This window comes from Delphinapterus leucas, chromosome 14, assembly GCF_059928025.1.
Source record: "Delphinapterus leucas isolate spDelLeu-1000000601 "Yukka" chromosome 14, BTC_Dleu_Yukka2, whole genome shotgun sequence".
Taxonomy (NCBI): Eukaryota; Metazoa; Chordata; class Mammalia; order Artiodactyla; family Monodontidae; genus Delphinapterus; species Delphinapterus leucas.
In genome coordinates, this window is record NC_143142.1 from 37,146,799 (window position 1) to 37,173,654 (window position 26,856).

At 40.0% G+C, this 26,856-nt stretch overlaps 1 protein-coding gene and 1 pseudogene across 4 annotated transcripts in view; one reads left to right on the top strand and one right to left on the bottom strand.

Annotated features, from left to right (window-relative positions):
- Positions 1–223: 223 nt before the first annotated feature.
- The window catches only part of YES1 (YES proto-oncogene 1, Src family tyrosine kinase), a 79,189-nt gene continuing 52,556 nt past the window's right edge, over positions 224–26,856 (top strand). The window contains exon 1 of one of the 4 annotated variants that reach the window (XM_089894959.1): positions 224–308. Coding sequence is in view for 1 of the 4 variants with exons in the window: in XM_089894961.1 (XP_089751087.1) it covers positions 14,783–14,897 (115 nt within the window). In the remaining 3 variants the exon portion in view is untranslated. Of the gene's footprint in view, positions 309–334; positions 658–13,849; positions 14,898–26,856 lie in introns of those variants that run through there. The other 3 variants (XM_022586788.2, XM_089894960.1, XM_089894961.1) reach the window with 3 other exon arrangements.
- Positions 13,600–13,700, bottom strand: LOC115802328 (U6 spliceosomal RNA; annotated as a pseudogene).

Sequence of the window (26,856 nt, forward strand, 5' to 3'; positions counted from 1 at the left end):
GTGAGCGGGCGGCCGCGCGCGCAGGTAGCCCGCCCCCGCCCCTACACGGGGGGGCGGGGCCGGGAGTGAGGGCGGGCACCGCGCGGGGAGGAGGTGGAGCGTGAGGCCGCGGGGTTGGGGAGCCCGGGAATTCCCTCCTGAAGTGGCGAGTCCCCGGCTGGCTGTGCCGTCGTTGCTGCCCCTCGGCGCCCGGGACGAGGAGGTGGAGGACGGAGAGGGCCCCACGGGCCTCCCCTCCGCCCGCCGCCCCCTCCCCGCCACCCTTCCCCGCCGCTGCGGCGACTCATGCGAGCGCCGCTGGAGCGCAGGTAAGGACGCTTCGGGGCCCCGCGGGCGGAGCAGGAGGCGGCCGACCCCGGCCCCGCAGCGCTAGGCCCGGCGCCTGCCTGCGCCCGGAGGCGCCGCCGCTCCCCGCCGGCTCCGAGTCGGGAAGTTGGGAGAAACTTCTCCCCTCCCCCGGCCCGGCTCGCCCGACGGGCGTGTGTCCTTCCCGGCGCTACCTGCTCGCCCTCTGCCTCGGTCTCCGCCCAGTCCATTCCTTCCCGGTCCCGCCCAAGTCCGACCCAAGGTCCTGGGAGCGCCGGGACACCCGCACCCGCGTCTCTAAGGTCGTGCTGGCCGCCCAGCGAGGGGCCGGCGAGGTTTCTTTTGGCCGAAGTAAGGGGCGGGAGCAGCGGCCCCTTCCCGTCCCCGGGGTCGGGGGTCTCCTGTCGGCGGACGCGGGATGGCAACTGTGCCGGGAGAGCGGGCGGGGGAGGGAGGGGCGAGCGGGTGAGCCTCTCGCTGCGCTAGGTTTGATTGAAAACCGCAACATGTTAAAGTTTTCCTTTGTTTTTGGTTGGGGGTTGGGAAATACGCTGTTCAGCGTGCACTTTTAGTGTTATGACGCTCCGCCTCCCATTTGGTTCGGTTCTCTGTCCACATGTGTTACAGAAAATTTTGTTTTAATGTGTTTTTCTTCTTGATAATTGCTTCCAGCTTTTGCTTTATTGGGCATGGGGCAACGTTGTTTTAAGAAGCTCTTAGAAAATCAAATCCGATGTAGGGTAGGGACTGCTTTAATTTTTGTTCTGTAGTGGGTGGGACCCAACATGGTTTGGATTTGGTAGAATTATTTTCTGCTTCATTAATTAAAACAGGCACGGCATAACACACGGTCTGACGCTTTATAAATTGTTAGAGAAATGAAAGAAAAGCTGAGTCTCCACTGGAATCAAACTTTATGTTCAAGCCATTTATTATGTGTATATATGTTCCCACCGGAATGTGTGTTCACATAGGTGATCTCACATATACATGTGTATGATGGTGGTATACTCGTGCATTGCAACTGCAGGATTGCAGTGGCAAAGTTAACTTGATAATTCTAAGTGTGTTTAAACCATCCTGTTGAATTATCTGTGGTTAAATTACACACTAAGGAAAATATTACTAAATAGGTACATGTGACTATAGGCATTTAAGGCAAAGTGTGGTAAATTTAATGTATTAACTAGCACAATGGTTGGCACACAGTGGACAGGAAACATTTTGAATGGACAGGTAATGAAGGAGTGTCTTGTATTAGAAGCCAAGGACCTTGTATGTGTCACATACAAGATTTTCATCTGTTGTTCTGTAAGAAAGTTATATTTCATTATTTATGTTTTGTTCTGTCTTTACTAATATATTAGACCCCTGCCATAGTTGACGTTTTAAGAAAAGGAAGTGTAATTGTATTTAAATTTTTGGACATTAGCTAAACCTCAATGGAGATTTTGAATGCTGGTTGGCAATTCATTGGGTCCTAAATTTGAAAAAAATGACTTTGATCTGAATCTAAATACAAGACAGCTCACATTCATGTTTCCAGGATAAAGTATAAAAGGGCTCTTAAAATATGTACTCTGCTGTAACCACCATAATGTTATAATAGCTTTAATTTTGCAGTACATTTTTGCTGACTTCATAAACCACAAAATTGACTCCATTCTGTTCAACCGAAAGTGAAATTACAGCTTTGACCTATCTTCTGGGATAGGTGGAATTTGTCTTATGGCTGAAGTATAATATTAATACATGGTTCAAGTTTTTTTTTTTTAAATCAGTGAATTCTCAAGCTGAAAAATCAACGTCTATGCAAATAAATCTCTTTCATGGTATGTAATGTTAAAAGAATAAATATTCTAAAAGATAGCAAGGACCCAGTGTAAATGAAATATTAGCGACACATGCTTTAAGAGTTGTTTATGTAGAGTTCAAATTTGCATCCTTTTAGGCAGTAAATAATTTATTAATGTAATTTTTCTTTATAAATATGTTTAGCTCTTTAGTGAGTCTGTTTAGCGTAGACGTTATTTATTATTAGTTTCTACTAGTATTATATTAAAAAAAGCCTAATGTCAAAAATTTTTAAAGAGCAGTATTAAGGTCTGGTATCTAGGAATGCAAACTCGGGGGGTAAAACTATGTATTTTTTAAAAACCTGCAAGGACGTGATTTCTGTAAAAGTAAAGATAAAAGAGGAGGGAGGAGGCTGTGATTGGGACCTGGCTCCTGAAGTGGTGGCAAAGTTCTTTAACCTGATGGTGGTATAGTTCAAGGTATAGTTCATTAAGCCATGATTGCTTTTCTGTGTCTGTGTTTTAGTTTATGTGAAACTTTTAAAGTTTCCTTTTTAAAGAAGCCTGTGTGTAATGTACTTTACAGTGTATAAGGTGTTTCGCTAAAGGACTTAATATTTGGTGACTGACTTTAGAATACTGCTGGGCTGCCCTTTGCAAACAGGATTAGACCTATTAAACCATAACTGGGAAATACCAGCTGGCGTATGTAACTACTTTCACAGGTGAATAACATATGTTAATTATGTTAATATTTTGAGGAAAGACACCAGGTTTAACTAACTTTAAATCCTCTTCAGTTTTGTATGTTGTACATGACAAATAGTAGGTAATCAAAATATGTTTATTAAACTAGGGAACACTGTTCTATCATCAAATATAAAATATGCCCTATTTTTCAGAAGATTATGGTAACATGACAGTTAAGACGCAAAATTTAACTATGGCATCAAGGTAATAAATCTTTCATCCATTTTCAGTTTTCTGGAACAATAATTCTTTAGATTGGTAATTTCAGCCTGCGATTTGATATTCTTAAGGATGTCTTAAAATTCTCAGCATAAAATAAGTTTTCATTTACTCAGACTTTATGGAGATGTGCCGTATAGCACCTAAAGAAATGGTGTTTTGTTTCAAATGACATTATGGTGTTGGAGTTTCCAAAATGCTGTGAATCGCTGCCTTATGCTACTTTACTTGCTTTGTGTAATGGCTTGCCGTGTTACTTGTTGGTATGGTTGCTTTGCATTGTGGTAATGTAGAGCTGAAGAGGAGATCATGGCTGTACCAAGTTCTTATATCACAGGAACTTTCAGTTATGTTACAAGGGTGATGTTTGTGGTGCTGGCTTTGTTGTGTGAATATTTACAGGAAGTTTTAGTTAAGATCTTCCATTGTTCAGAACGCTACATGGCTTAGGTCACCTTCAGTTCACGTTTAAACAGGTCTGTAATACAAATACAAGTTCCTCTAGTGAGGTACAACTGCTTTTCTTTAAAGGAAATCATCTGTTCCTGTTAAAGTACCCTGGTATCTGATTGGTAGTGTGTGCGGCGGTTTGTATGGCTATGGAAGGGTATGCAGTCTCTCTTTTCTTCCTCTCAGCTGCTCCGGCGCCGCAATTAGGCTGCCTATTGCTCAGCTACAGCTGCTGGGTGATTATGAACCATCCAGCTCCTGTCTATACTCAGAGGCAGATTTAGCAAAAGGAGCTAGAGTAACAACAGAGGGTGAAAGAGAAGAGCCAGTGCCGCTGCCAGGATCATTTTAACGTGTCTGTGTGCCAAGGAATCGTTGGCTGCAGCAGCGCCACTGTTGTCTTGGAACTAGCAGACTTGATAGCAACACATCCTGGTCTGGGTTAGGTTTACCTGGTGTTATTCTTTAAGATCTTGAAGCTCACTCCAGGAAAGAAAGGGAATCCTGTAATTTCAGAGTACAGGATAATGTACAATGAGGTTACTGATGGGCTGAGCTATGCCTCTGCTCCCCCGCACCGCCCCCCAACCCGGGACAGCAGTGCCCTTCAGTTTCCCTAATTTGAATATATATGTGATTTCAGGTTCTCTGAAGCGTATACCATATACTCTGTGCTGTTTTAACCCGTGTCTCTTCGAAGTGCTGCTGCTGTTACTGTTGCTTGGCGGGTGGCAGAGCTGATATGTTCTTTGGACTCCCTGCTTTCTTTCCAGTAAGTGGAAGACCTTCAAAAGGGATTATTTCTAGAACTAGCTGCACATGGCATATCCCCTGTGACTGCTGGAGTTTTGCAAGTAGGAACCCTAGATTATTTTTCCTGTTGTTCTTTATTCCTGGGGTGTGAGAAGATGGACATCAACAAACGCAGATACAGCATCAGCTCTATATGGCAAGCCCCAGACTGGAAGAGGCCGCAGGCAAATTTTGCTGCTTCTGAAATGTTGCTTAGTGTGCCAAGCAAAGAGCAGCAGCATCTTGTCCTCTCGTTTACCACTACCGTTGGAAAATCTAGACAATTCCTATTGATAGTTCTGGCTTTGGAATTTAGTGGTTCAGGATTTGGCTAATTTGGGATGGGGAATAGAGAGTATTGGGAGAAGTAGCTCTCAAACTGGTGTAACCAGAAGGAAGGAAGAAGTACGGAGGACTGTGTACACTTGAACATTAACAAGTACACATTGTTATCGTGGCACATACTTAACAAGACATTGGTGTGTTGACCCCCTTCTCTGTGCTCCCACAGAACGCTGGTATCAAAGCACATTTCTCCTTGCATTCTAATTCTTTCTTTCCATGACTGTGATATACTTGACCTAGTACTCGCTGTGGCAAGCAACTGTTTTATATGAATCTTTGAGAACACTCCCTAATAGAATAAATCCTTTTGAGCTGTATTCAGGGATGTGGTTCTGTGTATATTTATATGAGTTTATATATACAGACTTTCCGCACACACAACATGTTTTTAAGGTATACCTGTAGTAAAATTTTACAAAAGTAGCCTAGTACTTTTTCAGAAGCTGATGTTAAAACAAGTTCTTTAGATCTTTAACCCTCATAAGTTTTGGTCTAGAAAATGATTTTATAAAACTGTTTAAAAAGTTTAAACTTTAAATGTGAACTTAAAGGTCATTTTGATATTTCTAACATAAACTGGAAACTCTTTGTAGTTGAAGTTATACTAGTTTCTAGTAAGGTTTATTTTAAATAAGTGTTTTTTTTACTATTTTAGTGAATGTTGAAAGCCCAAGATCCTATATTGTAAAAAAAGTTCATCTGGGGGACTTCCCTGGTGGTCTAATGGTTAAGACTCCATGCTTCCATTGCAGGGGGTGCAGGTTCGATCTCTAGTCGAAGAACGGGGATCCTGGTGCCACGCAGAGCAGCCAAAAATTAAAAAAAAAATTTTTTGGGGGGGTATCCTATCATGGTATTAGTGACAGTATTATAATTGTGATAATATTCGTATATTCCAAGGACAAAAAGAAAAAGAAATCCTTGTTTTCTTGATGTAATCTGTGAAAGAATGCATAGGTCATAGGGTATGTCTGCTGAATTATTGGTGGGGGTGGAGGCAGGAAGTACTGGGAGGAAAAGACTGACCACTGAAACCTGAAGATTGTCTGGTTTCAGCCTCTGTTCCTAACAATATATGTAGACCTTAGGTTTTCTTAAACTGATTACAGAGGCTAGTCACTTCTCTAATTTTTTAATGTAACTTTTAGTTTCTTAGCGTTAAGTAGAAATTGGGGTGGGGTGGAGAAAATTGGTGGCTTTTGCTTCATAAGTTAATACTTAAAACTGTTTCATGGCAAGTTTATTGATTTGTTTTTTGTTTTTTTTGTCTGTGTTGGGTCTTCATTGCTGCGCGGGCTTTCTCCAGTTGTGGAGAGTGGGGGCTACTCTTCGTTGTGGTGCGCCGGCTTCTCTTGTTGCGGAGCATGGGCTCCAGGCACGTGGGCTTCAGTAGTTGCAGCGCGAGGGCACAGGAGTTGTGGCTCGTGGGCTCTAGAGCGCAGGCTCAGTAGTTACTGCGCACGGGCTTAGTTGCTCCACGGTATGTGGGATCTTCCCGGACCAGGGCTCGAATCCGTGTCCCCTGCATTGGCAGGTGGATTCTCAACCACTGTGCCACCAGGAAAGTCCCAAGTTTATTGATTTCTTACATTTGTTCTGATGTAATTAGTATTTTCACATTATAGGTACTTTTTAATTAGCAGCAGTCAGGCATTTGAAAAGGAGCAGAGAAGGTAACATGGTGTAATAAGGACAAGACTAAAAGGTAGAAGACCATCTGCATTTTAATTCCACTTGTGACAGTGAAGAGCTGTGTGGCCTTGGTCAATTCATTGAACTTCATAGGCCTCAGTTTCACCATTTGAAACGGGGGTACAGTTGGGCCAGATGTTTTCTAATATTCTTTCAGCCTTATTTAAATATGTGGCTCTACTGCAGTTGAAGTTTTTATATTGATAAAATTTTAAGGAAATGTTTTAGAGTCTAGAATTTGAAATACAATTAGATATCAGGTAAGTAAAAGTTAGGGTAAAAAACTGACCCACAGGCTTGACCCTGGACTTTCTCAGGCAAATAAAGTGTATTCCATTCATTAAGTGGACATTTATTAAACCTGTGGTGCAACAAATACTGTGTCAGTTTTGATGTTATAAAAATGATTGCAGCATGACTGCTACCTTCTAGGAATTCACAGTTGGGTGGAACTGGCTATAATTATGAGGCTGTTATAAATTTTTTGGATTGATCTTTTTAGTGTGATAATCCATTAGAATACTTCTCTGATTTTTGATGGTGTTAGGGTGTGATACATCTGAAGCTTTAATAAATCCCTTTGTACTACATAGATTTAGCCTCAAGTAAACCGATTCAGTTCTCTAGGCAGGAAGACTTGATGTTTTTCTAGATGTTAGTTCATTACAGATACGTGTGACTCACATACACAGGCTCCACAACACCTGTACAGAGGTTTTACTATAAGAAAACACATTTGAAAGCAAGGCTTTTAAAAAAACATTTCAGATTTATTTTGCAGTAAAGTTAGAAAAGGACTGAATGATTCATTGAAACACATAGTTGTGATGTCAGTTAACAGGTAGTCATGACTGGATGACAGCTTTGCTGCATTGTATCGGGAAAAGAGCCTTTGACATTAATTAAAACATCTTTTTTAATTGATAGAACCGGAGACTAATTGTTTAGGATATTTTTCTCTAACACATGTAGTTAACATTTAGAACAAAATAAGCATGGGCATTTGAAAATGGTTAGCTTTTTAAGGTTTGCATAATAGATTTTGTAGAAAGAAAGAGAAGGAAGGAAAAGAAAAGAAACTAAAACTATAAGGTGGAAAATCAGTATATTTTTCCCAGAAAAAGTTCTTTTTGTAAGGTTAGCCTTTTTGGTTAGATTTCTGGGCAGCCCATTAGAGTTTACCTGTAAAAACCTAACATAAAGATATAACAGTGTTTCTGTGGTAAATATGTTCTGATTGATTTTAAGTTTTGTGTGTTTTTTTAAATTTGCTGAGCTCTTTGAGCAAATGAAATACTTGGCCTACTAAATGCTCTGATTATACAGTGGATAACCTGTAGCTTTGCCAGTCCTCACCTTCCCTGCTTTTCACTATTTAAAAATCACTGTTATGAGCTCCATATTAGGATGCTAGGACTCTGAGCTTAATTTAAGGACAGAAGCTTCCCTAGTTCCTCCCACCTGCTTGCTAGGCACTGTGAAACTTGCTTCCTACCCTGACCCTGTGTGAGAAATGGAAACAGGTCAAAAGATTGGGAATGAGAAGCAAAAATGAGGGGAGTAGAAGAGGAGAAATGAGAAGTGGATGTAGTATGAAGTTTATAATTTTCTTTTTTGTGTCCTTTTATCTTTTTCCCACCCATTCACTCCTTCTGTTAGGTATTGGGTAAAGACGGAAGAAAACCTGTTTTATTTTTAGATTTTATTTATTTTCTTTTAAACAATTTTTTGGCTGCATCGGGTCTTAGTTGCGGCATGCAGGATCTTTCATTGTGGCGCGGGCTCTTCGTTTTGGCACGTGGGCTTCGCTCTAGTTGTGGCGTGTGGGCTTTAGAGCGCGTGGGCTCTGTGGTTTGCGGCACATGTGCTCTCTCATTGAGGCGCGCGAGCTCAGTAGTTGTGGTGTGGGGACTTAGTTGCCCTGCAGCTTGTGGGATCTTAGTTCCCCGACCAGGGATCGAACCCCGTCCCCTGCATTGGAAGGCGGATTCTTTACCACTGGACCACCAGAGAAGTCCCAAGAAAGCCTGTTTTATGTCAGATGCTTTGTATATTCATATACATTTTCACGTTTAACTTAAATCTTTGAAAAGGCATTCCAAAAACACAGAGGAATCATGCATAAGATAGGCTTTTACTACACACAAAGAAACTGAGGACCAGTAAGTATATGTAATTTGCTAAGGTCACATGACTCGTTGATGTGACTGAATAACTGACAGCAAGACTGTTTCCTATAAGACACCTTCCTTAGGGATAAGGAGCAATGATGGAAAGGGCGTTTTTTTATCTTTTTCCTTCTTCCTTAAACTGTACATTTGTATCGGGCTGAGAATTTTCAACACTTACACTTTTCTCTTTAATGGAATTAGCTTTGTGGTGCATATTTCATAATGGGTGTTGAGGTCAACTATTATATGAGCTAAAAAATTGGGTTATTACACTAACTAAACTGTAGCTACAGCCCACATTACAGAGAAAGTGTTTGCATGTTTTTCCAATCAAGTTTTTTTCCTATCTAAATTTAATTCATCAGGGAATTCCCTGGCAGTCCAGTGGTTAGGACTCTACGCTTTCACTGTGGAGGGCCTGGGTTCAATCCCTGGTCAGGGAACCAAGATCCCACAAGGCTCCCACAAGCTGTGTGGCGTGGCCAAAAAGAAAAAAATTCATCAAAGGAGCAAAGGAGCATGCAGAAGTGGGTTATTACTCTAACTCAACTGGAGTAAATGTGGTTCATTTGTAAGTTTGGGTTTGTAAAGTATATATATAGTGTGTATGTATATAGTCAGCCTCCCCCCATATATATTTATATACATATATATAGTTCATGGTCAAATCAGTTTTCCTTCTGTGCAGTATTGCCTTCTTTTCTACTAAGTATATGATTTATTCCTAGATGAGTTAGTAGAAATAGATGGAAGCTGTATTGTCTAAATTGTCCTCCATCATGTTTCAGGCACATGCTGCAGAAAGAGAGCACACTTTCTGATTTGCTCTGTCAGTAAGATTGTGGTTTCCTGCACCTTGGTACAGACTTACCAACATTCAAAGCTGCACTTCCTTCTTAAGGAAATCCAGTAGAATTCTTCCACATTGGCTTGTTCTTTTATTTATTTAAAATTTTTATTATTTTATTTTTTTGGCTGCGTTGGGTCTTCGTTGCTGCACGCGGGCTTTTCTCTGGTTGCGGCCAGCAGGGGACTCCGTTGCGGTGCGCAGGCTTCTCATTGTGGTGGCTTCTCTTGTTGCAGAGCACGGACTCTAGGCGCGCGGGCTTCAGTAGTCGTGGCGCGCAGGCTCAGTAGTTATGGCGCACGGGCCTAGTTGCTCCGTGGCATGTGGGATCTTCCCGGACCAGGGCTCAAACCCTTGTCCCCCGCGTTGGCAGGTGGATTCTTAACCACTGCACCACCGGGGAAGCCCTGGCTTGTTCCTTGAAATCTTATTGTTCCATGAATTCCTCACTCTCTGCATGAAGAGTCTCATCTAAAGCTCTAAATGGAAATTTTGTTTGCTACTCTTTTGCCACTGTGTCAAGTTCCATTGACAGTGATTTCCTTCACCACCTTAGAAGCCTTTTCTTCTTTGGCTTCCTCTTATTTCTTCCGTTGTATCTAAGAATGTACCCTTTGTCCTCTCTTATAAGCTGGAGCATTGTTTTCTATGGGAATACAGCTTGATTTTGTTGCATTATTATCCCACATAGAATATCCGCAGTACAACTCCACACATCACTGCCAACAGTTCCATCACTGCCTGTGTTTATTGAGTCTACATAAGGATTAGCAGATAGGTTTAAACTGTTGTGCCAGGGACTCCCCAGTGGTCCAGTGGTGAAGAGTCCACGCTCCCACTGCAGGGAGCACGGGTTCCATCCCTGGTTGGGGGAACTAGAATCTCGCATGCCACGCAGCGCAGCCAAAAAATAAATATATAAAATACCCTGTTGTGCCAACTCTATGAGCTTAGAATGGCTTCCACTAGGTAAGCTCCACGAGGGTAGGATCTTTATTTTGTTTACTGAAGTTATCCCAAGTATCTAGAACAACAGCACATAGTAGGCACGTATTAAATAGTTTTAAAATATGGGCAAGTACAGCAGTTCGCTGGCAATATTTGCTTGCCATGGGCATAGGAGAAAGGAGTGTCAGCAGCCAGCTTCTCACTGAAAACTCATGCAGTAAGTAACCTCAAGACTCCTTGGAGTGGCAGGCCCAGTGCTAAACAATGGCATTAATGCTCAGGATGAATTCAGATAAACACTTTACTTGAGTCTGATGAAGAAACTGAGATTTGATTTAGCAGTGACTTGTAAATGTTAAGGAGAAGTAAGAATAAGTGGGTTTCTTTTCTTTATATCATAGTCTCTAACTATATCTCTAGCAGCCATGCTTCTTAAAAACTCTAGCACACATCGGTTCCCCATACACTGATTGAGTCATATGCTTGTATCTGGTTGTAGGTAGAACTGAGACAAATAGTCCTTGGCAGGGCAGCTACCTTCCAGTGACAACTTTACACCATAGGAGGGGAGAAGGCATTTTTAGTGGAAATGTAGCTGTCTCTACCACAGAAGGGAACAGGAAGTAACCTAGTAGTTGAATGAGTTAGGTATATGGAAATACACTATTTAGTTGTATAAACATGATTAGAATATTTATTTGAAAGGTGTGGGCACAGATGGTATTTTCTTAATTCGGGCAACAATATTAGTACAGGAGCAAACTAACGGTGATGGTTTAAGATCCTAGTGGGCAATATACCACCTAAAGGAATGAATTTCCCAGGCTTTTTTATATGAAAAGTTTGAGAAGCACCCTGGTAGGGAAGGGGGTCAGAGTAGAATGGGGCTTTTATCTAAATACCTTTAGATAGAACTTTTAGTGATTGAGAAAAGACAGTAATTAGCCGTATCAAAGAATTTGGTGGGGAATAGTGGCAGGTGGAAATTATGATGGAGCTGAACCTCCCTTTCCCCAGTCTCACCTCACACTTCCCCTTCCCCCCACCCCCTTAAGCCACTCCTACTGGGGCTTAGCTTTTTTTTAATGAATAGAACTTAAGTCAGAAGGAGGAACTCGTAATAAAGGTCAAGTAGAAGAGAGAGTCAAGAACCTCTTAGGTTGTCAGAGGATGAATAGGATTTTTAGGATGATTGATGCTTAGAAGAGGGAAAAACTAATGACAATGTCGACGATTCTTCGAGATAATCACAGCCAGCAGTAAGAAAGAAGCCACGGATCCACAACTTCAGAAAGTCGAAATGATAGATCACAGGAAACAACTAGCACGTCTTCTTTTTAATCTCCTAACTTCTGTAACAAGAGGATGCTCTTTAATGGAAAAGCTAGAAAAAAAGTATAAGAAACTAGATAGTAGATAGTAAGAGGGTATCTAGCTTTGACTGATTTCAGGCTTCTAGGTCCAGAAGAATTCCATCTGAAGGTTCTAAAAGACATTTCTGATATTCCCAGGACCCCACCGATAATAGAAAGAAATCATGGTGGACTTCCCTGGTGACACAGTGGTTAAGAATCTGCCTGCCAGTGCAGGGAACACAGGTTTGATCCCTGGTCTGGGAAGATCCCACATGCCACGGAGCAGCTAAGCCTGTGCGCCACGACTACTGAGCTGCGCTCTAGAGCCTGCGAGCCACAGCTATTGACCCCATGTACTGCAACTACTGAAGCTCGCACGCCTAGAGCCCGTGCTCTGCAACAAAGAGAAGCAGTGAGAAGCACGTGCACCACAACGAAGAGTAGTCCCTGCTTGCCACAACCAAAGCCTGCGTGCAGCAACGAAGACCCAACGCAGCCAAAAATAAAAACAAAATTAAAAAAAAAAAAGAAAGAAATCATAGAGACAGACATCTCAAAAAGAAAGAAAAATGATTAAATGATGCCTTAAAAGGTGAATTTTAATAAATGCAGACACTGAAAGTTGCCTTTGAATGTGGACAAGATTCTGTAACAGTTTATTAAACAGTTACCATTTATAAACAATTGGAATGTTACAGAGAAGTAATTCTTAACAGTTAGTTGTCCAGCAGTGCTTTCTTGGATTGTTGAACCACCTCTTTGTAGTCTGAGTAAATACTGGCTCTAGATCATCTGTCAGTGGTACTTTCCTGTGTTGGTGAGTGGTCGGGCCTGATAAAGCTTAGTTTCCTTCTAACAGCAAGGGTCAGTGATTCCTTTTCCAATTTATTTATTTTTTGGTCTGTTTTATTTTCCCCTTTCTGTAATTAAGTCTTCTAATGGCACTATAGACTTTGCTTTATCTTTTTGATATTCAGAGTCAGGGATATTAACAGGTTTAAAGCTCTTTTTATGTATTTCTGGATTTTTTTTTTTAAGGAAAATTAAACTGGAGTATGGGATAAGCATGTGTGTTTATCCCGTAATATCTGTGAACATTGTTTTACTTTTATTATATATATGAACAAAGATACCTCAAAGTTATTTTTATTTGCTTTTTCAGTTGAAGTCTACTGTGCATTTTTCTGTGCTTGCTCATAACCATTGCCAGTCTTGCTCTTGGGTTGTCTTTTTCTTATAGATTTTTACAGATTCTTCGTGTACAATGGATATTAATCCTTTATGTTGCAAACACTTCATATCTCTGCTTGTCTTTATTTTGTTTAATGTTTTTCTTTTATCTTAAAGTATTACAAGTAATTTTCCTTTTGTAACTTCTGAATTTTGTGTTCTAAGAATACTTTCCACAGTTGACAATAATTTTAAAAATTCTGTTTATAGGTTTTTGTTTTGTTTTATGTTACAAATAATTTAGCTGTTTACTCTGAAACTTATATATGTTGTAAGATAAGGATCCAATTCCTTTTTTCTTTCCTCAGATGATAGAGCTCACCAATGCTGTTTATTAAATCTAAATCTCTCCTTTTACCACAGATTCAAAATGCCACATTTAGCATTTACAAATTCTTTTACTCTCAGGCTTGTTTTGGGGCACTCTTTGTTTTCCCGATATTTACTTGTTTATTCCTATGCCAGTACCACATAGCCTGATGATGAGGATGATCATGACCCTGATAACAACAGCAGGAGCAGCAGCTAATGCGTATTGAGTATTACCTGTGTACCAGCCACAGTGGTAAATACTTTAACATATTTTACCTGATTCATTTCTCACAAAACCCAGAGTTAGGTATTCTTTTTTCTTTTGAAAATCTGGCTTAAATGTTCTGACCGGTAGCCATCTTATTTAATGAAAGGATTTTCTTTCTTTGAATATGGAACACTTCACAAATGTGCCTGTCCTTGCACAGGGGCCATGCTAATCTCTGTATCGTTCAAATTTTAGTTTATGTGCTGCCAAAGCAAGCAATTGAGTTAAGTATTTTCAATATCTTTATTTTTACAGGTGAAGAAGTAGGTTTTGAGAAGTTATATTTATTCAGGTTACAAGCTAGGACTGTCACCAACTCTGACTCCAGAGCCTATACTCTTAACCATGAGGTTGTGATTACTAGTGGGACAAATTTCCTCATTTTTCTTTTTTTAAAAATTTCTCGGGCTTCCCTGGTGGTGCAGTGGTTGAGAGTCCGCCTGCCGATGAGGGGACCCAGGTTCGTGTCCTGGTCCGGGAAGATCCGAGATGCCGCGGAGCGGCTAGGCCCGTGAGCCATGGCCACTGAGCCTGCGCGTCTGGAGCCTGTGCTCCGCAACGGGAGAGGCCACAACAGTGAGAGGCCCGCGTAACACCAAAAAAAAAAAAAAAAATCTCAGCTATTCTTATGCATTTACTTTTCCATATGAACATTGTGCTTTTGATCTAGATAATGTTAATTATTTAGATTTATTTAGGGAAGAATGGACACCTTTATAATAATGGATCTTATTATCTAAAAATAAATGGTTTGTTTCATTTATTAAGGTTCTTTATATCCCAGTTTTATTTTTTTAATATAGACTCTGAACATTTGTTGTTAAGCTTATTCATAGGTATTATTTCATGTGTGGTTTTAGAAAAACTTGTTATTTGGAAATAATTTCAAAGTTACAGAAGAGTTGCTAACATTTTGCCACATTTGATTTTGTCATTCCTTTCTTGTATATGTGTGTGGGTATCCTCCCCACATCCCCACCTTGAAAGTTAGTTGCAGACATCATTCTCATCACCCTTAATTACTTCGGTGTACATTTTCTAAATCAGGGACATTTTCTTATACACCGACAGTACAGTCAATCGAATTCAGGAATTTTAACATCACTATGACACAGTTATCTAATAGACAATTGTTGTAGGTTGAATTGTGTTTCCCCCAAAAGTTCTAATCCCCAGTATCTGTGAATGTGACCTTATTTGGAAATAGGGTCTTTGCAGATGTAATCAAGTTAAAATGAAGTCATACTGGATTAGGGTGGGCCCTAATCCAGTATGACTGGTGTACTGATAAGAAGAGGAAAATGCCATGTGACGATAGAGGCAGAGATGGGAGCGACACAGCTGCAAGCCAAGGAGTCCCAAGGATTGCCAGCCACAACCAGAAGTTAGCAGGAGGCAAGAAAGATTCTATCCAGAGTTTCAGGGGGAGCGTGGTCCCGCTGGCACCTTGATTTTGGACTTCTGGCCTCCATTACTGTGAGAGAATACATTTCTGTTGTTTTAAGCCTTTTTTTAAAATTTTATTTATTTATTTTTAATAAATTTATTTATTTATTTATTTATTTTGGCTGTGTTGGGTCTTCGTTGCTGCGTACGGGCTTTCTCTAGTTGCGGCGAGCGGGGGCTACTCTTCGTTGCCGTGTGCTGGCTTCTCGTTGCAGTGGTTTCTCTTGTTGCAGAGCACGGGCTCTAGGCGTGCGGGCTTCAGTAGTTGTGGCACGTGGGCTTAGTAGTTGTGGCTCGCGAGCTCTAGAGCGCAGGCTCAGTAGTTGTGGCGCACGGGCTTAGTTGCTCTGCGGCATGTGGGATCTTCCCAGACCAGGGCTCGAACCCGTGTCCCCTGCATTGGCAGGCGGATTCTTAACCACTGTGCCACCAGGGAAGCCCATATTTACTTATTTTTAAACAGCAGCCCTAAGGAGTTAATGTCGCAGTCCATAATCAAAATTTTTCTAGTTGTCCTAATAGTGTTCTTTATAACAAAAATCCAGAATGTAACCCACTGCATCTAGTTATGGCTCTTTAGTCTCCTTTAATCTGAATAGTTCTTTAGCCTTTATCTTTCATGATGTTGATATTTTTGAAAAGTCAGCATGCTTGTTTTGTACAGGGTACCTTATTGAGGATTTGTCTGTGCTTTCTTGTGATTAGATTTAGATTATGAATTAGGGCAGGAATACTACTGATATATCAGGGGTATTGTGTCGTTCCTGGTATAGCCCATCAGGAGGCACACCTTGTTAGTCCCATTATTAGCAGTATTAATTCTGCTTAGGTAAGGTGATATCTGTCAGGTTTCTCCACTGTAAAGTTAGCATTTTTCTCTTTTTCATTAATAAGTGACATGTAGGAAAATAGTTTTAGACTCCATGAATGAGTCTTGCCTGAATTGATTATTGAAATGATGGCTGCAAAGTAATACTTTTCTGTGTAATTCCTTCTATGTTTATTAGTTGGGATTCTGAAAGAAAATCTTCCCTTCTCACTCATTTATATCAGAGTGATTTTTGGATTTTCTTTTTAGTCAACAGGTTATAATCTATTAGTGTCATTCATTTTGATGCTCAAATTCATCCTGTATTTAGCCAGCAAGAGCCTCTTCAAGATGGTTCCTGTACACTTTTGATATATCCACATCATGTTTTGAGTAGTACTTAATTTTCTTGGTGTAAGATGTCCCAGGCTCTGAAACTGAGCAGAGGGCTTGTGTGTCTGCAGTGCAGAAAGCCAAACTCTGACAGCAGGAGTTTGTAGCAAAGTAAGGATTTGTTACAGGGTGCCATGCAGGGGAGTGGGAGACAAGCCTCAGGCCCACTCCAACTTGGTCTTTGAGTTAGGGGTATTCTTAAAGGGGAAGAACAAAGAGGCATGGTGTTGTGACCATGTGTCACAAAGAGGCATGGTCTTGTGACATTTTTCAGTCATAGCTTTGGGAGTCAGGATGTTTCTGGTTTATGATTCTCCCAGCCAGGTGGTCCATGGCTCGTGGGTCTGTTAGCTCATCTTGCCCTGGAGAAATGACCTGAGTTTGTATATTACTGATGATATCTGCATCAGCAGCTTTAGGCATCTGACTCTGGTTGGTTAGTGTTCAGTTAGCACGGCATTGAGGTCAGAGGGGACAAGAAAGGGGATAAAGTTTTGGACAGACATATTAACCATAAACTTTGTAATGGAACTTGGTTTTACAGGGATTTGGTTTCAGTCCCCACTCCTGTTTTAACTTTCCCCAAATCTTTCAGGGAATGGGGCGACAGCTGCTCTGGCTATTTCTTGTTGAAACAGGGTGTATTCTTGCCTCAATTTAGGGAATGGAAATGTTGAATTACCAACTTTCAAAACACTTGGTCAAATGGATCATAGGTCACCATGAAACAATACTTATTCACTTAGCAAAGTGACAATAAAAGATTTCAAAAGCAAATATATAGAGTTAGAACAAATTACTTAAAAGGTAAAGAAAGTTAGCTCAGTATTCCCCACAAAAAAATTTGTTTTCTTAACAAAGAAAACATATTCAAGTTTTGTACCATATTACCTTTAATCTTAAAATTCATTGACTCAATTAAATTCATCCTGATCTTAATCCTGACCACACATAGAATTCCTTTTTTTTTTTTTGATTTTAATTTTTGTCTGCGTTGGGTCTTCGTTGCTGCATGCAGGCTTTCTCTTGTTGCGGCGAGTGGGAGCTACTCTTCGTTGTGGTGTGCGGGCTTCTCATTGTGGTGGCTTCTCTTGTGGCGCGTGGGCTTCAGTAGTTGCAGCACACAGGCTCAGTAGTTGCAGCACATGGACCCTAGAGCATGTGGGCTTCAGTAGTTGTGGCACACGGCTTAGTTGCTCCACGGCATGTGGGATCTTCCCGGACCAGGGATCAAACCCATGTCCCCTGCATTGGCAGGTGGGTTCTAACCACTTTGCCACCAGGGAAGTCCCATAGAATTCCTTTCTATGGATTCTTTATTTTCTCTTGCAAATCTTCTGCAACCTTCTGTATCCATATTAATTTGTCCCCTACTTTCTTTCCCTTAACAAAACGCATTTCCATTCCTTATACCTTCTTTTTCCTTGCATACAAAGATGTTTTCCATATTAATTTTTAGTTTTAATTACATTAATTAAAATTCTCAACTCTTAAAAACCTTAATTTCTGATGAAAACTAAGAAGTAAGTAATTGTGGATTGTTTGTCATACCACCATTTCCCCATTGGCAAATTTTATGAACATATTCTATAACCTCTAGAAACATACATTTCCTCCGAGCATAATTTTTTTAATTGAAGTATAGTTGATTTACAATATTATGTTAGTTTCTCATAACATAGTTTCTTTCCTCAACGTGGTACAGGATGTGTCTAATAAACCCAGACGTCTTTAGTTTTTCTCTTGTAAGAAGACAAAAGTAGATAGACTTGTTTAGCAGTTAATGTTTCAATATTTTATCTTATTTGAAATGACCTGGATATTCAATGAATTCCCATCATTTAACTTAATTTAGCAAAACTTTAAAGTTTCAAGTTACCAAAAGTCTGGAGAAACTATTTTTACTTGCAATTTTTTTCATTTTTGGCCACGCCACGTGGCATGTGGGATCTTAGTTCCCTGACCAGGGATGGAACCCGGGCCCCCTGCGTTGGAAGCGTGGAGTCTTAACCACGGGGCCACCAGGGAAGTCCTTGGAGAATCTAGTTTTAAATAGACATACCTAAAACATAATTATGCCTTAGGATTTCACCTAAAACTTCCTATCTCATTTATCTCTATTTCATTACTTATGAAAATACCAAGGTTGCAAATAGTGAGTCTACACATTACGCACAACTTCTGTCCAACTGCTGTAAATTGGGATTTCCCATGACACCTCCTTGGGTTTGATAATTTGCTGTAATGGCTAACAACTCAGGAAAAGTTTATTTACTTGGTTACTGGTTTATTATAAAAGGATACAACTCGGAAACAGGCGATGGAAGAGATGCACAGGGTAACGTATGTGGGAAGGGGTGTGGGGCTTCCAGGTAAGCCACCCTCCCAGAACCTCCAGGTCTCTTCAGCACCTGGAAGGTCTCTGAACCCCTTCAGTTAGGATTTTTATGGAGGCCTCTTTACAGAGGCTTCACTGATTAAACCATTGACTGTTGGTGTTTAGTTCAAGCTCCAGCTCCTCTTCCCTCCCCTGAGGTGGGAGTGTGTGGTGGGGCTGAAAGTTCCAGCCACTCAATCCACCGGTGGGTTCACCCTAGGGGCTTTCTACTAGTTACCACTAACACAAACTCAGGGACTTGTGAATAACAAAAGGTGTTCCTTCACCTTTATTGCTCTTATCCGTCAGGAAATTCCAAGGGTTTTAGGAGCGCTGGGCTAGGGATAGGGAGGAAAACCAAATACATATTCCTTATTGTTAATCACAGTGTGTCAAGTAGCTCCTGGCCACATGGGACAGTTGAGCAGTTGAAATGTGCTGCAAGTGTGAAATACATCCAGATTTTGAAGACTTAATATGATAAAAAGAATGTAAAATAATTCAACTTTTTTGGTTGATACATGTTGAAATTATAATCTTTTGGATATATTAGGTTAAGTAAGATATTATTAAAGTTAATCTCACCTGTTTATTTTTCGCCTTTTTTTTTTTTTTCCTGCTATGCAGCTTGTGGGATCCTTGTTCCCCCACCAGGGATCGAACCCCAGTCCTCTGCAGTGAAAGCGCAGAGTCCCAACCGCTGGACCTCCAGGGAATTCCCCTATTTTTCACCTTTTTTAATGCGGCTACTAGAATATTTAAAGTTATATATGTGACTCACATCATATTTTTGTTGGATAGCATTGCTCTAGATCCAGGCTGCCTGGGAGTTATCTTTGATTTGGATCAAGTTACATAATCTCTATGCCTCAGTTTTCTCACCTTTAAAGGAAAAGTAAAAAGAAAAAGCCTTTAACTCACAGGGTTGTTTTAAAGATTGAGTAGGTTAATGTGTGCAAGAGTACTTAGAACAGTGCTTGGCACATAGTAAGTGCCTAATGTCTGTTAACTATTCCCAGTATGAGTGCAAACTGCATGAGGGCTGGGACTTTGTTTTGTTCACTACTATATCTCCACTTCTTAGGTTCTCAGTAAGTAATTTTTGAATGAATAAATGAATATGGAGAGTTTTTGAGTAACGTAGGTAGTGATTGGGAAGGAGGTTTCTTGATTATCCAGAATGTCTGTTGAAAAAATATTACAACCAAGAAAATTGCATCCCTAAAAGACAGGTGGCGTGGACTTCTCTCTTAGGAAAAATCTATATCAAAAGGTTAGAAAAATCAAAAGACAAATTAGATATATTTTGAGATTAAAAAGTAGAAAATATATATTATTTGCACTGCATTTTCCAGGCTGTCTGAGACTCTCAATAAAAATTCTCTAAGCCTGCAAAAAAAAACCCTAAAAAACTAAAAAACAATACTAAGTCAGTGATCAGATATCTGGTGGTGGGCTAGAAGAGCATGCTGCTGCTGGTCCTTGGTGTCTGTGGTATTTTAAGGGCTTTTCAGTGCTGTTGTTTCCTCAGAAAAACTCTTAATTTGCTAGGGACTGATATTTGCTAGCAGTCCAAGAGAGTGTGAAGATTCCCCTGACTTAGGAACTCTTCACTAGATCTTTCCCTTGTTTCCCCACTTCTCGGCTCTGTAGAGACCCCAAACCAACTGTCAGGATTCGGCTGTCAGTAAAAAAATAAGGAAACTTTTTTCTGTATGTTTTGGAAGAGATTAAAGAGCATAGAACTAGTTTATTCTTGACAGGTGTCAGATAATTTACCCATAAAATATTTAACAATTTTTGATGGAATTTTTGACAAGGTTTAAACCCTTTTCATGCTTATTGATTTATTTAGGTCTCCTATCTTTTAACTGAGTTAATTTTATTAACTTCCATTTGCTTATATAGTCATCCTTTTCATCTGATTGTTAAAACTTTTTTAAAGTTCCCGTTTATAGTTTTTGCAAATCTTCTGTTGCTCTAGCATTCTTTTCACACCTAAAACTGTGTACTCGCCCTTTTCATTTCTTGATTAAGATTAAATCTAGTGATTTATCTATTTCATTGATTTTTATTTGTAAATCACATTGGAAGTTTTTCCATTATAATAATGAAATAAAAGAAAATTAAAAGAAAAATTAATTAGAAACAACAGGAAAAGAAATCTCAGTATGATTTACAAGTTAAAATCCTCTTTTTTGAGTTTCTTTGTTTTTTTTCCCTAAATTTTATTTGTATTAATTTCTTTTTAGTAATAGGTGTGTAAGACTATGAATTTTGCTCTGAATACAACCTTTGCTATAGCTCATTGATGTGGTAGGAAGTTGTTATTCTTTTTATTTTACAATTTCAGTTTGCATTTCCTCCTTGACACAAGAGTATTGGATCATGAAAAATCTTATGTATTCATGTTATTTAGGAAAACTTGAAAAAACACTCGTGTGCCATTTCTTTAGGTTTTATAGCATATAGTATTCTGTTGTCAATACTCAAAAATGATAAATAGGAGAAAATTGTTTCCAGTCAGAAATAGTTTATGCATGTATAGGTAACTTGTCTCATGGAATTTTAAATACCCATTCCTCAAATAAATAATACTATAAAATGTGGGCCATAATAACACAACCCACCTTTTTAATATACTTGCTCTAAGCAAGCAAATACTGCTAATACTACTGTAATATTCTGGTAAGAGCACAAAATAGTATCAGTATTGCAAAAAATCTTAACCAATTCTAATACAGTTTTTGTGGCTCTTGTTGGAAACTTGTACTCCTTTATATGATAAACCGTAAAAATCAAATGCAGTCTTTTAACTTTTTAATAAGATGTTTTAAATGTTGACATATATTCACATAGTTATTACATACATGTTTTTTAAAATGACTTCAGGATTGAAATAGTATAGCACAGAAGTAAGGAACAGTTCAGAAATATTGTACCAAGGTTCTGGCTTTGATTCTTAGGTCATGCTAAGGAACTAAAGACTGTGATCGTTTATAGCCTAGGGTAAAAGGCTTCTCATGTAATATGAAAGTAGAAAGAAAGAAAACATCAACTCTTCTTTGATTAAAAATTTCATGTCTCCCTTTTTTTTTTTTTAAATGAAAGAAGGTTTAATCAGGGAGATACACGCTCCATAGACAATGTGTGGGCCATCTCGGAAGGTGAGAGGCCAAAAACTTCATGTCTCCTTTTAATGTGACAGCTCCATTGGACTATGATAAAACCATTCACACTACTTCCACATTAATTTTTTACTCCCAAGGGCCAAAACAGGCAAATTGATATTCTTTGGAAATTCAAATGTAAATGGAATGAAGTCCTTCAGAAAATATGTTATGTAGATCTGTTTGATTTTATGATATAGATATGGTCCTTGGAGCTTGACTATATAAAAATTTGATAAGTACCAAATCTTATTTTCCTATAAGTTTTCATTTACTCGTGTCTATAACATTCCTACCTATTTCTAAGTGGAGTAATAGCAGTTGCTAAATAATAATGCAGAAAACCGATATTATCAATTGTTGTTGCCACCTTGAATTGATAAGATGATGTCAGAAATGTCTGGAAATGGTCAACATGCATTTTACCTTTCTCATATAGCTGCTGTTTTATTGTCACCTACCTTATACTGACATTTTGAGGCTAGAGCAGTTGTTGAGGTCATAAGCATTATCAGTCTTCACAGATTAAAGGAGATGTAGATAACTAGTAAATTAATCTTGTTAATTATTATGGATTAAGTTTATTTTTATTTATTCTTGGCTGCGGTGGGTCTTTGTTGCTGAGCACAGGCTCTAGGCGTGCAGGCTTCAGTAGTTGTGGCTCGTGGGCTCTAGAGTGCAGGCTTAGTAGTTGTGGTGAGCGGTGAACTTAGTAGTTGTGGTGAGCGGGGGCTACTCCTCGTTGTAGTGCCTGGGCTTCTCATTGCGGTGGCTTCTCTTGTTGCGGAGCACAGGCTCTAGGCGTGCGGGCTTCAGTAGTTGTGGCTTGTGGGCTCTAGAGTGCAGGCTTAGTAGTTGTAGTGCATGGACTTAGTTGCTTCACGACATGTGGGATCTTCCCAGACCAGGGCTCGAACCCGTGTCCCCTGCATTGGCAGGTGGATTCTTAACCACTGCGCCACCAGGGAAGCCCTAAATTTATTTTTACTTAGGGTGATTTTTATTTTTGTACTACAGTCTTTTTATCTCCATTCCCTTTGGTTAAAGAAGCCAGATTCAAACATTAATTTGTTGACTAATATTTATCTTTTGGGTCAAGTCCTAAACATTGATGGGGAAAAGAATCTGTAATTCAATTCAACAAACTTAAAAAAAATTTACATCTACTCCAGGCAAGGCACCATATTAATAAGGCTTTTTAGGAGGTAAAAAGGAAACTCTCCTTTCTGTTTATCAATTAAGTATTCCACTTCTTTAGATAACCTGAGAGAAATATTGTATTGGAGTCTTAAAGTTCAATGGCAGATCAAGAGAAAGGCCCATTCAGGAGACGCCAGGTGAAGGTAAGATTTGAGAAGGTTTTGAAGGATAAATAAAATGGACATTCCATAGGAAGCTGGTAATAGGAACAAAGACACAGAGAAGATGGACAAAGCAAGGTGCTTTCTGGTTATAGTAAATAGGTATGCTTGGAGCATAGGAATAAGGGGTCAATCATATACTTAAAAATGGTGGCTCTCATCATTACTTAAAAATGAGTGCCTGCTCATCACCTGGGATGTCTGTTAATGTGTAGCCTCCTGAGTTCTACTTCCAGAAATTCGAATTCAGTAAACCTGGACTGAGAGCCAGGAATCTTCATTTGTAATAAGTACCTCAGACCCTTATCACGCAGGTGGTATGGAAAAATTGAAAATAGAGACCCATTTATACAACTTGAAGCTTTAAAGATGTTCAGTTTGACAGTGGTAGACCACTGGAGGTCTGGAGTCTTACTGTCTCACTTGCCGTGTGACCTTGGACAAGTTACTTAATCCTCTGTGTATCAGGTTCTGCATCTGTAAATGAGGAAAGTAACAGTAATTGTTTTTCAGAGTGTTTTGAGAATTAAATGAGATAATTCATTTTAAGTGGTAAGCACAGTGGCTATAACACACTAACTGTTCAGTAAGTGTTAGCTCCTTTTGAAATCATTGTCATCTAATTAAGAGAAATATATTTATTACTAGGTTATGATTAAATTCATTAGTTATTTTACCCTACATGCTTAATCAGACTACTTTTTGGTATATTACCTTGTGTATGTTACTTTTGCTCATTCATTTATTCAGAAAAACATTTTGAAATGTAGTGGGTGTGCACAATATTAGATATACAAAAAAAAGAATGTCTTAACTACTTGTTCTTGATTTGCTAAATTATTGATTTTTGTTTTAGTAATTGATGACTAAATACATGCCTAGCAAATTCAATACTTTTCTATTTGGAGCAAAACAATATAATGTAACAATTCATTTGAATGAATTTTAATTCACTTAAAAATGCAAAAGTGGCAAAGAAATTGTTGGAGGGCTTTAGTACATTTAAAGATATAATTTTAAAGCAGAACAAAAAGCTATACATTTTAAAAGTACAGCATTTTAGATTTTTCCTTTAAAAAATTTATTAGAGGGAAATTTAGCAGTATGTAATCAGTTTTCAAAAAGCACAACTTTTGACTCGCTTATGGAAGTCTTTTCTATCAAAGTATTTATATACAGTCAGTTTATATTATTTGCAGTAGTTATGTTCTAGAAAGTCACCTTGAACACTGATTTAGTGAATACTGAACCATTGCTTCTAGAGGAAATACAAGGTGAGGCCCCTGTGAGCCTCTGATTACAACGTTGTGTCAGCTGATAAATGTATAATCTGTTTTATGTGTGCTTCTATTTAAAAACACACCTTATTTATATTTTCTTTTGGAGGAGGCAAATAGTTTATCTAGCAAAACAGAGAAATACAATTAGATTTCACCAAGTTTACAGTTATCTAGCCTTCTCTTTGAGCTCTCCTGAAAGAACTAAGATTCCTTCCAGTAATACATCTTAAGTCTGCCCTAGAAGGCTCAACAAGTAGGGAGAAAACTACTAAAAACACACCTTATTTAATGTGTATTGTTGATTCAATAACACTGAACTAACAAATAGCACTATAACTCGTGTCTGAATGAAGCTTATCCAGCACACATTTTCTCTATAAGGTGCACCACAGCCTTCTTGTGTTTAGAGAGAGGACAGCGCTTCAGCAGCAACACCTGGGATACTATTTTAAACAGTAACATCACCAACAAAAACACAAAAAGAAAAAAGAAAAGAGAGTGGCACTAGATAGACCGTGGAAAGGACACTAGTTTACAGTATGAGAGCCTTGCTTGCCCTGAGCTGGGTACATGTGGATCTCGCAGCTCATTTTTCATAGCTCTGCTCGTGTCTGCAAGTGTCTGCTAAAACACCATAAATTATCATTGGTTTGGGAGTTACAAATAAATCTTAACAAGCAGGCTATTTTGCAAATATGGAATCCATGATAATGAGGATTTATTAATGATGACATTTTTATAGTAGTGTATGTTGCAGAATATCTTCTGGGCTAACCACAAGAGACAAAGGTCCTATTTCAGATTTCCTTAGCTCTCCTGCATGTGTCACCCAAATTCAGTACTCCTATATTAAGCACCCCTTCCTCTCACTCCATAGAGGGGAAAAAAGGAAAACGCCTCCGTGTTTGGTGTTATGCTGTTGGTGTTGTGCTGTCAAGGAAGTCACCCACCCACTTGGTCTCCCATCTTTGAGTCCTTGTGATTTTGGTAATTGCTATGCTGAGACCAGCTTCCTAACGAATTCCCATTCAGGGGACACTGAAAGAACAGTTGGGTCCAGAGTGTCATCCAGACAGGCTGCTCGTAATGCCAACCACAGCCCTGTTACCAGGACTCGGACCTTTTACAGTGCTTCTCTCTCCTCCAGCCACTTAGAGTCAGGCCAGCTCTGCCCGTTCTTATTTCTTCCTCCAAGGCTAGTACTTACTTCCCTTTGTAAGGGAAGAGGAAGGTGGTACTCTTACTGGCTTATTTCCCTTTAAAACCTAGTTAAATGAATGAGTTGTTCATTTGATTGATTCAACTACTTTGTTCTACTTGGTTAAATTAAACCATTCTCCTAATTTAGCAAAGTTATGTTGCTTAGTACAGAATTAGCTTTAAATCATAATAAACTCTGAACCCTAACAGACCAGTGTGATTTTTTTTTGGCTGTGTTGGGTCTTCGTTGCTGTGCGTGGGCTTTCTCTGGTTATGGCGAGTGGGGGCTACTCTTCGTTGCAGTGCGCAGGCTTCTCATTGCAGTGGCTTCTCTTGTTGCCGAGCACGGGCTCTAGCTGTGCAGGCTTCAGTAGTTGTGGCACACGGGCTCAGTAGTTGTGGCACGCGGTCTCTAGAGCGCAGGCTCAGTAGTTGTAGCGCACGGACTTAGTTGCTCCGCGGCACATGAGATCTTCCCAGACCAGGGCTCGAACCCTTGTCCCCTCCATTGTCAGGTGGATTCTTTTTTTTTTTTTTTATAATATTGAAGTATTTATTAGTCAAGTACTAATAGTGATTATACAGTTTTTACTCTTCTTTGTACGCGGGCCTCTCACTGTTGTGGCCTTTCCCGTTGTGGAGCACAGGCTCTGGACGCGCAGGATCAGTGGCCATGGCTCACGGGCCTAGCCGCTCCGTGGCATGTGGGATCTTCCCGGACCGGAGCACGAACCCGTGTCCCCTGCATCGGCAGGCGGACTCTCACCAACTGCGCCACCAGGGAAGCCCGTCAGGTGGATTCTTAACCACTGCACCACCAGGGAAGCCCCCAGATCAGTGTGATTTTGAGAGTATATTGATTACAAGTATGCGCACAGTGGCAGGCAGAATTATGGCTCCACGGAGAGATCCATGTCCTAATTCCCAGAACCTGTGAATGCATAAGGTTAACATGGCTAAGGGGAATTACTGTACAGTTGCAGGCAGAATTAAGGTTGCTAATAAACTGGTTTTAAAATATGGAGGTTAGGGCTTCCCTGATGGTGCAGTGGTTGAGAGTCCGCCTGCCGATGCAGGGGACACGGGTTCGTGCCCTGGTCTGGGAAGATCCCACATGCCGCAGAGCGGCTGGGCCCGTGAGCCGTGGCCGCTGGGCCTGTGCGTCCGGAGCCTCTGCTCCGCAACGGGAGAAGCCATAACAGTGAGAGGCCCGTGTACCGCAAAAAAAAAAAAAAAAAAAATTACGGAGGTTAGCCTAGATTATTCAGAGGGGCCTGGATTATTCAGGGGGGCCGTGGGCCCAATGTAAGAACAGGGGGATTTAAGAGTGGAAGAGGAAG